Source organism: Prinia subflava, chromosome 1 (assembly GCF_021018805.1).
Source record: "Prinia subflava isolate CZ2003 ecotype Zambia chromosome 1, Cam_Psub_1.2, whole genome shotgun sequence".
NCBI lineage: Eukaryota > Metazoa > Chordata > Aves > Passeriformes > Cisticolidae > Prinia > Prinia subflava.
In genome coordinates this window covers 139,696,003-139,711,785 of record NC_086247.1, presented here as the reverse complement: position 1 = coordinate 139,711,785, position 15,783 = coordinate 139,696,003, and the positions used below count along the sequence as shown (strand labels likewise).

Genomic DNA, 15,783 nt, shown 5'->3' with positions numbered 1-15,783 from the left:
TTAAGTTGGCATTTCTAGCAGAGATCTAATTATTACAGTGATTACAGTAGAATCCTTCTTAACTGACTACTCAAGAGACTAACATCAGTCGATAAACAGAGGTGACCTCCACAGTTTTCCTCCATGAGGGGACAGCTTTAGGCTCTGCTGTAACAACAAGAAATCATTTTCTCTACTGTGTAGAATGATTCAGGCCGTTGAGAGATCTTGGCAGAAGAGCTTCAGAAGGGAAGATCTAAAGCCACATGGTTTGGGTGAATCTGCAGGTAGCTTCAGTTGACACGAGAAGGCGTTCACTGTGTGTCCTTATATACTGAGTCATAATAGAAGGAGGGCTACAATTGCTTGTGGGCCAGATAAGTCTTCCTTAGGACCCATCACAGGTGGAGCAAGGAAGGCTGCTTTGCTGACCCACCATTTCTGTTCTGTTTTGATCTTGTATGCTTCTTGTGACCAGATTTAAACTATTGCTGACACATGACATTCATGTACTTGAGCTCAGGAGGGTCAGAGCTGCAGTTATGCCTACCAGCAAAAACTATTGCCTTGCCATTATCAGAGGCCAGACCTATCAGCTGTTATTCAGGAGTTGGGTTCTGGGTCTCAGTCAAGGATCAGTGCAACTCAGGGACTGATCTTGTGCCAGAATACCCATTGAAGTCTTCTGTGCACTGCAAGGCAGGCTCAGATTGCCCTCATCAGTACGACTTCAGTCAGGTTTGGAACTTTTCAGCAGCAGTTGTTTGGAAACAACTGCTGTAATAAACTTGTCAGAATGTCTTTCTTGTTTTGCAGGTAGTTAGGTGTGATTGTATATGCGTGTGAGGAACTAAAGGCAGAAATATGTGGTGTGTTACTGTGATAAGTGCTTCTGTAATAACCTGTGGAGCTGCTGTTCAGGAACAACTGAGCATTTTTGCTTTCAGTCATACTAGAAGCCACTAGAGCCACTTTCTGCCCTGAAGGTAAGAGTAATGCAGAGGAAGTATCTCTGAACAGTTTTCATTCATCTAAGATGGCTTCTAGATGGCTTCTGTGTTCTGACTGTGCATTCTGTACATTCTCTTGCAGCATTGCTGGTACTTGCCTGTCTCTGAGTGAGCTCTCTCTATTATGGTGGCATTTAACTGCCCCTGAGTCCCACAGAAACATAATTCCAGTGCCTGAACTGGTTCTAGGAAGGGAGGAGGAATTATGTGAGTACAGAATAAGGTGTGACCTTAAAAAATACAGGTATCTTTGTTTTGCACATAATTCTCTGATATTACTCTTCATGTTCCTCCCAATATTGAGTATAAATTGTGTCTGATTAGTAAGTTACAGGACAGCTAAGATCAGATAACAGGAGGAGAAGGTGAAGAGAATGAGCCTGTTTGGGTGTTTTATTCCTTTCTGTTTACTTTGTGGACCGATTTATTGGATTGAATCTGTAGACAAATTTTATCTAGTGTAACTTGACCATCAGGCTTCCAAGAGGCCGTTTTCCCTGATCATGCAGGTTACTGAGATCCTTGTATGGCTGGGAGACCGGGTATATATCCTGTAGGTCACTGAACAAGCAAAAGCTGGAGGTTGTAGAGTTGTAGAGTGACTTGAATGCAGGAGATCATAGAAGTGCTTCAGCAGTCCCTGCTGTGTGTTTTGCAGTGAGTTAGCTGGAAAGGTCTTGCTCTGCAGCAGGGTCTCCAGGCAACTTTGCTGTGTTTTTCTCCACTGCCTTCCAGCAGTAAATACTGCTCATGTGAGAACCTTCATCTCTGTGAATTTCACAGCCAAAAAATCTTCACCTTATAAGCCTGAAATGAGGTTGCTTGTGCCCCAGTTTACCATCTCTTGATGATGTGATAAACAACTTCTAATTTTTTTTCAGTTCATAATGTTTTCTTATTTGATCTTTATTATAGGGTAATGTGTTTGTGTTTCAAATGAGCTGCAGTTTTGTTGCTGTGTATTTAGAGGCTTTTTTGGACCATAAGCTGTTAGGATGTAAAATGTGTATCAAAAAAGACAGGTCTAGGAGTTTGTATGGCCTTGATTGTGTGTCAGCTGTAATCTGTTTGAGTGTAACTGTTGTGAACCTAATGCTGCTTGACAGCTGTCTGTGGAAACTGGTGTCCCTTTCAGTTCTTGCACCTTCAGCATTGCCAGTGCTGGGAAGTGGTAGCCTTGGGAAAGCACTTCTGTCCGGGATGGATGTGAGAGGATTTTGCTCAGTCATACTGATGTAAATCAGCAGTTCTGCAGAGACCCGTAGATGGGCAGTGGTTTGCCTTAGTTCCTAGTAATGACACAATCAGTTGTAGTGTGTTATTGTATAGGTTTTGTTTCAGAGGCAAAGATGTGATTCTGATCTGCACAGGCTTGAGCTCAGTCCTGTGTGTTTTTTAGAAGTACCAGTACTTTAAAAAACTTCCTACTTGTCCACCCCACCTTTTGCTTCCCCCAGCAAAGACACCAGTCTGTTGCTTAGGTAGGCTTGGAGTATTGGAAGACTTTTTATTCTACACACTGGACTTGAGAGCTGCCTCTTTTGGTGCTTTCCATAAGCAAATGTGCCTTAAGTTATTATTTCTAAGAGCTCTGAAATAATTGGAGAAATTATTTGAGGAAACAACAATCAAATTACCAAAAAAAGTGTATTTTTTCCTTTATTTCTTGAGAAGATGCATTCATTGCTACTGCAGTAATATTTTTTTACTTCTCTTTTTAAAAGGATAATCTGTATTCTGTCCCCTTGGTTTGTTCAACTGTAATGATGGGTTATGTCACTTAGTCTTTAAATGCCTTGTACTGTGGTTATCTTACTTGGAATATGGTCTCCAGAGCGTACTGCAGAGTAGATATTTTGTCAAAGAAACTTCTGTGCTCTAAGTGCCAGTTTTCTTTTAGAAACTGTAACTGACTTAAAATCCTACAGTCATGTTGCCAAAATTTTGAGAAGTATTACCAAAATGTGAAAGAAGGCAAATACTGCTTGCTCCCAGTTTCTGCTTGTTTCTGTTTGCAAGCAGGAGTGCCTACTGGTAGTCAGGTTGAGCCACAATCACAGTATCCATTCTTTTGTGTTCTAATTATTGTAATTCAGATTTTTTTTTACTATACTGTGCTAGAAATGCATTAAACATGCTGAACTTGTGACAAAGAATTAGCCTTATATCCTTGCATTATCATTTGAGAGAGGTCCTGCAGCCCCACCACAAAGCAGCACTGACTGCAAGTTCCAGTTCCTTCAGGCTGCAATGACAGCTGCTCTGCTGTGGTTTGGTTTCCCTCGTGTCTTTGTTGCTGTCAACTTGCTTTAGGTTGTCCTTTCACTCTGATGTTTTGGAGCATGTATGGTGATACTAGTGTGCAGTAAGAGAGGATACAAGAGACAAACTCACCATCCTAAAATAATTAGGAGGGAAGACCACAGAATGACAAATTGTGCCAATGCATAATTTTGCTTACGAAATTGCATTGTGCTTTGTTACATTCTACACAGTCAGAAGAAGAATTGCTGTTTTCGTGGGCTTTTCCTGTAGACTGTCCTTAATTAGAGGAAAACTAAGGGGGAAAAGTGATTATCAAGCTTTTGGTTATTTAAACAACTAACAGTGTAGTCTGATAAGTATTGATGTTTTAGCTGTGGAGATAATTTTCTGGACAGGAATATAGTGTGGAGAATATGTGCAGTCCATAGAATCATGGAATATCCAGAGCTGGAAGGGACCCACAAGGATCAAGTCCAGCTCCTGCCCCTGCACAGCACAAGCCCAGTGGTCACACTGTGTGCCCAAGAGTGTTGTCAAACACTCCTTGAGCTCTGTCAGGCTGATGCTGTGACTACTTCCCTGGGGAACCTGTTCTGGGTGAAGAACCTTTTTTAATACCCAAGCTAAACCTCTCTTGACACAGCTTCTAGCTGTTCCCTCAGGTCCTGTCACTTGTCACCAGAGAGAAGAGATCAGTGCCTGTCCCTTGGTTTGTTTCTGGCTGAGTGTTACAAAAAGTGATGAGCTGCTCCTTTCCTGAGACACGCTCTGTCTGAGCTGAGTGCTCCCACTCATCCTGTTTTTGTTGGGATTGTCAGACCACATGGTGAGGCAGTATAGGATGCTAACTTAATGAAAAACTGGCTTGGGGGCTGGGAAGAATGAGCAGATTTTTAGGGTTTTTGTGTATGAACTCATTAATTAACTTTTAACTCAGATTTGGCTGAGCATTAGTAAAATGTAAAAGGAATGGATTTTGAGGAACAGTACCATTATTCTGAAATTACTAGATCAAATTAGCATTACAGTACTCCTAAAGTTGTAATTACAATAGCATTCTATGTCAGGCAGAGAAAGCAACTGAAAATGAAAGGTTTTCTGGATATAAGCACAACAAATAGGTTGAAAATAGTTAAAGTGCAAAGCAGTCTCAGGGAGAATAAACTACCTTTAATAAGTACATGTTGTGAAATGGTAAGTGTGAAAGATCCAAGAGAAGCAAGCTGGCTTAGAAAGGGAAGAAATTCCAAAGCGACCTGCTGTGGTGTTAAGCAGTTCAGGTTGAGTGTTTTTGTAGAACAAATGCAGGTATTTCAATGTTGTTTCAGTCAGAAGGGTATTAAGAAAGAATTGTGACTACACTGAAAGTGGAAAGTCATTGACAGAAACAAATAATATGTGAACAATTCATATTTACTTGAAAGGTATATCTTGAAAGAAAAAACAAGATAGATCCATCTAGCAATGAAGGTGTAGAATAAGATGAGAATATTCTCTGAATGTTTGTAGTAAGAGGAAGTTTTTCTTGATTGTACTTGACACTGAAACGTTTGAAATGTTTCATGAGTCTTAGTGGGGGGTTTTGTCCTTGGTATTCATTTTAAAAAGACTTTTTAAATTTAGTAAAGCAGTTAAGCCAGTGTAATGGCTAACTGCTGCCAAAGGGAATCATCTTTCTCTCTTCTACATTTCCCTGTTGCTTTACATCCACACACCCTGGCAGTTCAGGGAGCCAATTTTTCAGACAACTAATTGTTTCTAATTGTTTTCAGGGGAAATAACAGGACAGTGATGGCTTTTTGTGGATTTGGTTCCCTAAGCTGTCATCATAGATTCAGTCTGACATAAAGCTGTGGTACTATGGAGAATGACAACAAGGAGCACAAGACTGAACCTTGTGGTGGTGGCTGTTAGATGAGTTTCATTTCAACATGACAAATTACAGCCTTTCAGCTTGACTGGCCCATCTAAAATTTATGCTAGGAATTTAAAGAAACAGTCTGGAATAATTTTATAGCTATTAGAGAACTTTTTTACAGCTGTTTGAGAGGAGCAGATGATATTTGAGGAGAAATAGCAAAGGCACTAAAGCATGCTTTTCTGAAAAAAAAAAAAACAAACAACACCCCAAACCATAAAATAACTTATAAAATCTCAACCCAAAACCTCATAACAGTCAACAGACTGTTGAAAAGGTGGAAGCTAGAGGGTTACAAACACGTCATCTTACCCACAGTTCCTGGAGAAATGTGGATAATGTAAATTATTTGGCCCTGATGATGACCTGGAAGATACTAATCTCTATGAACACCTAATAAGAAGTTTTTAAGAACCAACCCCAGTTAACCCAGTTGAACTTCTTTTAGTGGCAGGGCACAGGACCTAATGGATGGTAGCATAAAAAAGGCTTTTTGATACTGCTGTGTTATGCAGTGAATGGAAGCAGTTGTGTAGTAGAAATAAATTTGGAAAACTCTATCTGGAAATAGATGGACAGACAAAATGAAAACATTTGTTGAATTTCCTAGGTGGTCTGTCCTTAAATGCCAAGTGGTATTTTCAGGAGTGACTGGGACTACAGTATCTACATACAAATCTTCCTGTATCATGAAGAGCAGCCAGAAAGTTTGATTAGGATTTGAATTGAAAATCATTCTGATAAGTTGAGGAAACCACTGCATTTTTAAATGGATAGCTGTGGATTCCAATGAATGAGGTGTTGCATCTTGGTGGGAGTAATCAGCTGTGCAATCACAGTGGAGAATGACTGAATAGAAACTGTAAGCTGTAGTTCCTTAGTTAATAGTAGATATTTAACGTGCTTTGTTGTTAAAAATTACTGCTTTCAGAGTTCACAATTGCACCTGATTTGTATATTACTGTCGTAATACAGTTACAGTTTAACATAGCTTGGTTTTTAGTTAAAGTGAAAATCCATCAGTCACAGAAGTGATTCTCTGAGGACTGCTAACAGCTTCCTCCAGACCCAACAGAATCAATCAGCTGGCTAGTTTTGAGTATTGACACCCTGCTAAACCACTTAAGAAAGCTGAACACACCCCTGTGAAACCACGTTTAAAGACCAGCAAAGCCTGGGAAAAACTCCTGCTTCCAGCTTTGGAACAGGTAGCTGGACATTGGCGGGGCCAGGCCCCGCTCAGCCTGCAGCGCAGCTCAGGTGAGATTCTGCCGCCGCTGAATTCCAACCGTGGCCGGCCAGGCTGGCTCTGGCCCGGCTTCAGGCAGAACCGAGCCAGGCTCCGCTCCGGCCATGAGCCACTGAGCCATCCTGCCAGCACCACGGAAAAGTCAAGTGGCTGAGAGCAGAGGCGGCCCTGCAGCCCCGCCACCGGCAGTGACAGCGGCGGGGGCCTGAAAAGAGCCGTGAGCCATGCAGGCAGAGTGACCGCCGCCCGGCAGAGATCACACGGCCAGCCGCAGGCCCGGGCGAGGTACTGACTGCTTCAGAACTGCTTCAGTGCACAGATGAGACTGGCAACCAATCCTCCCTCGAGTGAGAGGAAAGGAAAGGGTGAAAACACATGAAAAAAACAATATGGAGACACTGACAACAGTGAAGGAGTCAAATCCCAGATGGGAGGAGAATGAGGAGATGCATTAGTCTTAGGCTGAAATTCTCTGGCAAGGCTGTGGTGAAGATAGAATTGATATATCAGACTCTTTTTTTTTTTTTTCCCTGTAACTCATGGAATGTATTGGAGAGATGTGGCATTCTAACCACAGCCATGAGCAGAGGCACCAGTGTTAAAGCAAGCAGATGTTGAAGTAGCTGTGATCCAATGAGAAGCTTGAACAGCGAAAGATGAGAAACCTTGTCCCAGGGATAGAAGAAGAAAGCCTCTGTTCCCAGAGATAAAAGTAGAGAACTTTTGTTCGTGTGCTGGAACAGCTCATCCTTGAAATTGCACCCCAATAAGCTGGGATGACCCATGGTGGTAGTTGTGGGAAGACTACCAAACCATGTGAGGGACTTCACAATTGCAGATTTCTGGGCTGCAGATTTTGTGAAAATTAAAACTACAAGAGAACTATTTCTTGTGGAAAAGTCTCCATGGTGTGGTGGGAGAGACTCCTCTCCCAAGTGAACTGAAGAAAGATTATTTTAGAATAATAATAATACAATAATGATAAACTGAATGAAAATACCAAATTACTGTTTCTTTACATTGTCAGTGGGAAAGGAAAGAAGAGCTAGGGGAAGGAGAAGTGTTCTGAAGGTTTATTCTGATACTTACTGTTCTTCTTTTAGTTCTGTTAATAAAGTTTTCTTTATACTCTTTAAAGTTTTCAGCCTGCTTTTGCCCTTCTCCTAGCCGTTATCTCACAGCAGAAAATGAGTAAATAATTCTAGTGAGTGCACTGGCATTGGGCCACCTCAGTTAATAGGATAGAGATGTGCTGAACCACGAACTGAGGTACTGAAGTTGGGGGCAAAGTTGCTCTTGTGGTTTTGTCCAAATAGGTGAAAACTTTGATGCATGGAGGTGTAAGGAGAAGTTGCTTTGTCTGCTTCGTTTCTTCTGTGGAGTGTCTCTTGAGGTGAATTGAAATCCATAAGAACAGCAGATTAACTTTTGTCAGTGGGGAAAATTTTATCCAGTTGCTTTTCATAATATGTGGCTGTGCTAAGACTCTCTGCACACATAATGAGTGTATTTGTAAGTGGGATTAAAGGTAAAACCATGGTTTGTGCTTCTGTTTTAAGAATACTGTTAAGATTTCTTTAAATACAGATAACTTAAACCTGTTAGTAAAGAAGTATAGGCTCCTGGAGTTGTGTCCATAACAGAGGTAGATCAGAGCAACTGGAATCTTAATTTAGTGTATGACATCATTTTCTTCTATGAAATAAGGCATTTTTTTGGTGTTTAGAAACACAAGCTGGGATAAATACACCAGGAGCCCTTAATATTATTATACAACCAGTAAGTGTTTGCTTAACTAACTATTGACTATTATTACGCATTTGATGCAGAATTCTACTGGGCTATATGAAGATAAAGCTTAGTTCCCTGTTAGACAACAAATTGTAGCAGTGTAATCCTGAAGAATTATTACAGTGTACAAAATACTGAGGTGTCTGACAGCAGTAATTCAGTAAAAGGTAGAAAACAAATTACTTTTTCCATACTCAGGAAAGAATGCTGCTGCACCTTCTAGGTGACATTGCGTGCCTGGACTTAAAAAATGCTGCAGGTCAAAGCCAGTGCAGTGAGTTCTGCTTGCAACTCGGCTACACATTATTCTCATGATTAGTCTCTTTCTGTGAAGAAGCTTTTTAACCAAGGGACAGATGTGAAATAATGTCTGCAGCTTGTGTGAAGATAGGCTCAAATCCTGTGAATTCTTTTTGCAGAATTACATGTTAGAACACAGTTGAATTTTAGGCTGCGTTAACTTTGCAATTTACAATAAAACCTGTTTTATAATCTTTCTGATGAAGTTTAGATGGAAGATCTTAATTGCTTTTATTGTACCAAAGTAATTAAATTGAAGTCAGACAGCCAAAGATATAAGATCATATAGATGAACATCATCCATTTAATGTTAAAATCAACTATCACTGTTACCCTATTGCTGCCGTTCCTGCTTTCTAGTATTTCAGTAATCTGGTTTGCAGCATCTCACTGAGACATGTATTGGCGTAACTATTGTAGCACTGGTTCACTGAGCACCGGGGAGGAACAGAATAGAAACTTAAGAAACCAGCACTGCTAATAAGGAAAAAAAACCTTGTTACATTGTCAGGAAACCACTTAAAGACATGCACACATCTAGCTGTGTGGGTTTCTGTTAGTGACTGTATGAACCCTGCTGATACTACTCACTGTCTTGACAGAGCTACAGGGAGAATGGATTGCATTTTTACTGGTTTTTTATGGATTAGGAGAAGGAAAGGCAGGGTATTCGGAAGCATTGCAATAAATGAGAACGCCTTCAGGAATCATTCACTAGGTAAAAATGGTTGCTGTTCATTAGCAAGAGATGTCAAGGCCTCCTGTCTGATTTTCTGACATTACTGGCAGTAAATGGCCAAGGCAAGTACAGAATAGCACTGGAGTCAATATCTGTCTGCAGCTTGTTGTAGTCTGTACGTCTAATCAATGTTAAGTGTCTCTCCAGAAAGCTGTGAGTGCGGGTTTGTGTGTGTGGAGGTGCCAGGAGCGCCGGCAGGGCTGGAGGAGTCGGGAAGCTGCGGGGTGTGAGGGGCTGTGCGAGGGGACAGCGCCACCTGCCCCCCGGCCTGGGCAGCGCACTTCGGCTGCGACCATCGGCTCCTCAGCTCGGGGCTTTGCAGTCAGACACTCCTCCTTCCATCTGGGCAAGGCTGACTCCTGGAAATATTTTCTCAGGTTTTCGTTTCATTTTTTTATTTATAGGAACATCATTTGCAGCGGGCTATCTCAGCACAACAAGTCTATGGAGAGAAGAGGGATAACATGGTTATACCGGTTCCAGAAGCAGAAAGTAATATTGCATACTATGAATCTATATATCCTGGAGAATTTAAAATGCCAAAGCAGCTGATTCACATACAGCGTAAGTAAAGTAACTCATTCATTGAAGTCTACATTGAGTGTACTTTCTCCAAGCAGCAACTGACAGAGTGAGGGGACACAGCCTAAAGGTGTGCCAAGGGAAATGAAATATAGGTTGGATATTCGGAAAAAGTTTTTCACAGAAAGGGGGATAAAGTACTGAATGGTCTGCCTGGGGAGGTGGTGGAGTCACCGTCCCTGGATGTGTTTAAAAAAAGATTGGGTGTGGCACTCGGTGCCATGATTTAGTTGAGGTGTTAGGGCATGGGTTGGACTTGATGATCTTGAGGGTTTCTTCCAACTTTGTGATTCTGTGAGAATTTAATTTTGCTAATAGTTAAGACATCATTCTTAAATGTCTGTTGAGCTCCCATCAAGACTGACTTCTGAGAATTAATTTTTTCAACATGTTGAAAAATACTACTTGCTAAAGAAATATGTTTAATCTTGTTCAGTAGTAACAGTTTGGAGGGCAGTTGAGATGTGTTAGCAAGCACAGACACAAATCTACTTGAAGAAAATACATAATGCATAGCTAAGAAACAGAATACCTGTCCCTGAAGCAGCACCAGAATAAAATGGCAGTAGAGTGGATTGGAAAGCCAACCAGAAATGACAATAGCAGTAGAGGTATTTGCCTATGGCTGGTGCAAGTACTCTACATATAAAAGCAGATGGGGTTTGATATCACTGATAACTTCCACATTTGTTGTGGTTTTGTTTTTATTGGAAGATAGCAGCTATTTGCTGTGGATATGGCCCTTCAAGTGAGCACCACATTACATATAAGTGAGCACAGATAACTTTGGAAAAAATTCTGAAAAATACAGTCTGTTGCAGAATGTTGTATGGTGTAATGAGCAGAATTTAAAAAGTAGTATCTGTGCTATGTAAACATATCTCATGCCTAATTAACTTTGGTTAAATGCTAGACTTCTGTGTTGTTCTGAGGCTCAGTAATGGCTTAAAATATTTGAGTTGTAGAATAGTGTGGTTTGGAAGGGACCTTTAGATATCATCTAGGTCCAAGCTCCCTTCGAGGAGGGAGGTTCAACTTTATGAAGTTGCTCAGATCCTGGTCCAACCTGGTTGTGAGTGTTCCCAGGTATGGGCATCCACCAGTTTTTTGGGCAACCTGTTCTAGTGTTTCACCACTCTCATTGTAAAAAAGTTCTTAATTCCTGCTAGCAGTCTTCTATGCTTATATTAAGGTTATACTTTTCATTCTTATATTCCTTATCTAGCTGTTCTAACAGCTGGAACTGTGACTCTTAAGCTGCAGTATATTCTGCCTACTTGTTTATTAAAAATGGATGTGTGTTTTCATGTGTGTACTGGGAAAGAAATTTGTGTCTTACCAACCACAGCAATTTGAATGAGGCATGAGAACTAGGGAGTCATGTGTGAAATGCAGAGTGATGGGTTTTTGTAGGATACTGTGGAAAACAGTTGTTTGCATTCTGCAAGACATTGCTTGTATTTGAATATGCTTTGCTACATAGGGTAGCTCATGCTGGGCCAGTGTAGTCTGACTCATCTGCATCATAGAAATCATTGATGAGAATATGTTAAGATCATTGTAATACAGTCTGCACATGCTTTGCTAGGAGTACCTTTGATGTGTGTTTGGGCTCAAATCTGGACTGCTGATCATTCAGTACATAAAACTCCAGAAGGCTTGGCAGCTTTGAAAATTTTAATGAATGGAAAAATGTCTTACTGAAGCAGTGAGGCAGTAAGCTGTTAGCTGGTTCAACCACTAATAAGTTTTCATTGGTTAACAAAACCATAACAGGTAGATGTCAACTTTGATGCCTAATTTTTAACAGGTTAGGTTTTTTTTCAAGAAAAAACCTTGATGTTTACATTTATGTGGAAGTAGCACTATTACAACATTCAAACAGATAATTTTGGTTTTCTGTTGAGAATTTTGTGTGCTCTGGACTATTAGAACAAAACATTTTTGTAGTAAAACTAACTTTAACTTTCCCTGTATCATTTAGCTTTTAGTTTGGATGCTGAGCAGCCAGATTATGACTTGGACTCGGAAGATGAGATCTTTGTGAATAAGTTGAAGAAGAGAATGGACATCTCTCCTTTGCAATTTGAGGAGATGATAGACAGACTAGAAAAAGGCAGCGGTCAGCAGGTACAACGGTACTTTGAATAAAGAATGTGAAATTCACACTCTGTGTATTACTGTATGAAAGTGACATGCTGGGTTTTACATTTAGCCAGTCAGCCTGCAAGAGGCCAAGCTGTTGCTGAAGGAAGATGACGAATTGATCAGAGAAGTGTATGAGTATTGGATTAAAAAGAGGAAAAATTGTCGAGGTCCTTCACTTATCCCAGCAGTGAAGCAGGAAAAACGAGATGGTTCCAGCACAAATGACCCTTATGTTGCTTTTAGAAGACGAACAGAAAAGATGCAGACACGGAAAGTAAGTATATCAGTGCCTCCCTCAGCTTTTCTTTCTTTTCATTCTCCCTCTTTCAAAAAGTTGCTGATAGAAAGAAACAATTTGCAATGTACTACAACATAATAAAAAATGGAATGTTCTCTTTTTAATTTGCAAGGGCAAAAAAACCATAAAATGGCTTTAGACCCACTATTAAATGAAAGTTTATATTCACATTTTCACTAGATTTACTGTTAAACTTACTTAGGGTGTTGGCAAACTGTGTATCATTAATAATATGCACATGCTTCTCTTTGGTTTAGCACGTGACTTGTCTTTTTATTTTAATATACCTAAATGTTTAGAACTTACTTTCACTCAGATTATTTAACTTAAATGATGTGAGGAAACATGTATTTTATATATCTACAGAATCGAAAAAATGATGAAGCTTCTTATGAGAAGATGCTGAAGCTGCGTCGAGATCTGAGTCGTGCAGTAACCATCTTGGAGATGATAAAAAGGAGGGAAAAAAGCAAGAGAGAGTTGCTGCATTTAACACTGGAAATTATGGAAAAGAGGTAATGTTTACTGAAAATTTGCTGCAGAAGGCTTTGGAAACTGCTTTATATTTGAATTGCTGCAAATCAGCAATTGATCAGTAGGAGATTTTTAAAATAATTTCATACTCTGTCTCACATTTACAGGATAGGATATTCATATTTGCCTATGGAGAAAAAATAAAACTTAGGAAGTTGCTTATTATGGGAGGGTTATTGTCATACTAAGCTACATTGTTTTATATGTATGTAGATACTTTCAAATGTATGTATCTACTCTGTATATTATACCAGAAGAGAGATCACAGTTTTAAGCCAAGTCATTTGAAATTCTGTGTTAAATTTGTAGGTCAGGGAAATCCCAGCTATTTTTAAGGCCAGTTTCAATCATTAACATTCTTCTTTGACTTCATGATCTCTGTTCTTTGCTAAAAAAGGTTGGTCTAATACCCTGTTGAGGAAAACAAGCATTTCATACAGTATTAAATGTGAGAGTCATCTCCAGCTAGTGTCACTTTTCCCAGTTGACTGAGGATCACAATTGCAGTGTGGAGTTGTCTGTTCAGTTGATACTTAGAATCTGAATAGACTTTTCTAGCCTAAGTATCCATGTTTAAAAGCAAATGTTCTGAGTCAGTACCTTAAAATTGCAGAAATGACTTTTTAGTCTGGGTTTTTAGGGAGACAAGCTGAACTGGCTCTGTCAGGGCACTTCTTTTAAGCCCTGAGCATTTTCAGCAGAAACAGAGGGGAGAGAAATCATGAAGATTTTTCCAGTTGCTTTTTAAAGAAAGTAAGCCATTGAAGAGAGGAAAGACTCCAATACCTCCCTCAGAGTAGAGAACTACATTTCAGCTCCGCATTTGTCACAGGACTTGAAAAGTAATGTTTCATGGATCTGCTTATTGAAAATACTCTGTAACACAAAAGCAGGAGAATTCATGAATAAGGCATTCTGCTTCACTGTTTAAAACTTATAGAGTGACAAATGTGATAAGTTCTTTAAATGTTATTAGTCCCCAAGGAAGGGGGTTGGTAACCCTCTCATCTTCTTTTCTATTACCTTTTGAAGATGCTTTATCTGTCAGCATTATTCATTGAAATGAATTTTCTGTTATTAGTCTCCTTCTCTGGAATAATACTTTTTGTACTTCTTACTGATGTCCTGGATATCCCTTTACCCCAAGTTGCAAACATTAATTTGTGTTTCTCAATTTTTTACCAAATGGACACTGTATTCCAACAAATAAAATTTATTCTGATTTCAGGTATAATTTGGGTGACTACAGTGGAGAGATCATGTCTGAAGTCATGGCACAGCGGCAGCCGCTTAAACCCACCTATGCTATTCCCATCATTCCTGTGACTAACAGCAGTTCTTTTAAACAGCAAGAGGCTATGGAACTGAAAGAATATAAAGTTAAAGTAAGTAATGTCAATAACCGAGTTACTGTTCATGCTGTGAGGTATACAAAATACACCATTTTAGGACTGGAGGAGGGAGGAAGCTTTTTGGAACTGGCACTAGGGTAGTGCCAAAGTTTCCAAAGCTGCAAGTGAAATAAAATGGCTTTGTTCTGTTGAAGTGTCAAGGATAACAGGATAACATTCCTCAAGACAGAAGTTAAGGAAGTACAGACAAACTACAGATAGAAGGACACATGCAATTGTGTTTTTATTCAGGAGGATGGAAACATTTTTCTTTAATACTGTCCATAAAGTTAGGATGTCCTGAAGAAAACTGTATTTATTATCATTAGACATTATACAAAGATAGAACTAATGATGTGAATGCTGTGTATAGTTCTAAGCTATGTAGTTAATTTAATATGGAGGAATGGGGTTTGTTTTGTTTTAAAATACAATCTCAAAATATGATCAAATATATAAAAAATAAAAATATCAAAATATTATTTTGTTTTAAAATATTATAATTCTCCTTCTACTGTATATCTTTGGTTTCATATTTAAGTAAGGTATCAAATAATTTTATTTGATTTAGACAGCTGACAAGTACTTTTCTCCGTGCAGGCTTTAATTTTGTGTCATACAAACCACAGCTACAGTGCGAACAACTGAGCATGTTAAATAGGTCAGGTAACACAGGATAAAAACTGAGGTATAATTTGAATTTTAAACCAAGGCAACTTGTAACTGAAGAACATCCAGAGGCTGTTCTGAATTTGATAAGGTGGCTTGAATCAGGGAATTCTTCCACTGGTAGTATAGCATTGTCCTTGTGATTGCTGGTGTGTACTTGCTTATCAGTGCTGTTGGATCAGTGCAGTGTCTCACAGCTTGGAAACTTCGGAAATACTCTTAAATTTGACTTTGCATAATATGGGAAAATGTGTTTAATTTTTAGAGACTTTTGCAAGTTTATAGCTATCTTTGAGACGTCTATTTTTCCCTTCAGAGCATTGCTTGGTACTTAGTAATACCCTGACACTGAATAAATGGCTATCAGTTAAAAATGCTAGAAAACGAAAAAGGTGCCTCATGGAGATTATTTTATATATTTTGGTCTCCTTCTCCAAAGTAGTTCTGTTACTTTAATTGCTGGTGAGTTACCTAGCACAGATTGAGCAAACAGTGCTTGATTCCATGTTGTCTGTTCAATGTTTCAGTTACTGGAAATGCAATACAGACACTCTGAAATGACTGCATGTTTTACTGTGAACATGGTAGAGAGATGAATTCATGTTGTTAGCTTGCTTACACAGGAGTTGACTTTAACTCCTGTTTTAGTGTAATTTTGTTCTGTGTGTAATTTTACACTGCTTTTATTTTTCTTGCAGCAAGATAAACCTGATGTTATTAGACCCAAAAGAAAGTATGAGAAGAAGCCAAAAGTCTTACCTTCGTCCGCTGCTGCTCCTCAACAGACAAGTCCTGCTGCACTGCCAGTCTTTAATGCTAAAGATTTGAATCAGTATGATTTTCCCAGCTCAGATGATGAACCTCTTTCCCAGGTAGGACCTCTAGTATTTTGTGCTGCGCTTTGGGAAAA

At 39.4% G+C, this 15,783-nt stretch overlaps 1 protein-coding gene across 7 annotated transcripts in view; it reads left to right on the top strand.

Moving 5' to 3' along the window:
- EPC1 (enhancer of polycomb homolog 1) overlaps nt 1-15,783 on the top strand; it is a 69,297-nt gene that overhangs the window by 31,911 nt on the left and 21,603 nt on the right. For all 7 annotated transcript variants that reach the window (XR_010082578.1, XM_063414914.1, XM_063414925.1 and 4 more), the window contains 6 exons: nt 9,656-9,815; nt 11,818-11,963; nt 12,049-12,255; nt 12,646-12,794; nt 14,042-14,198; nt 15,572-15,745. Coding sequence is in view for 6 of the 7 variants with exons in the window: in XM_063414895.1 (XP_063270965.1) it covers nt 9,656-9,815; nt 11,818-11,963; nt 12,049-12,255; nt 12,646-12,794; nt 14,042-14,198; nt 15,572-15,745 (993 nt within the window). In the remaining variant the exon portion in view is untranslated. The remainder of the gene's footprint in view (nt 1-9,655; nt 9,816-11,817; nt 11,964-12,048; nt 12,256-12,645; nt 12,795-14,041; nt 14,199-15,571; nt 15,746-15,783) is intronic.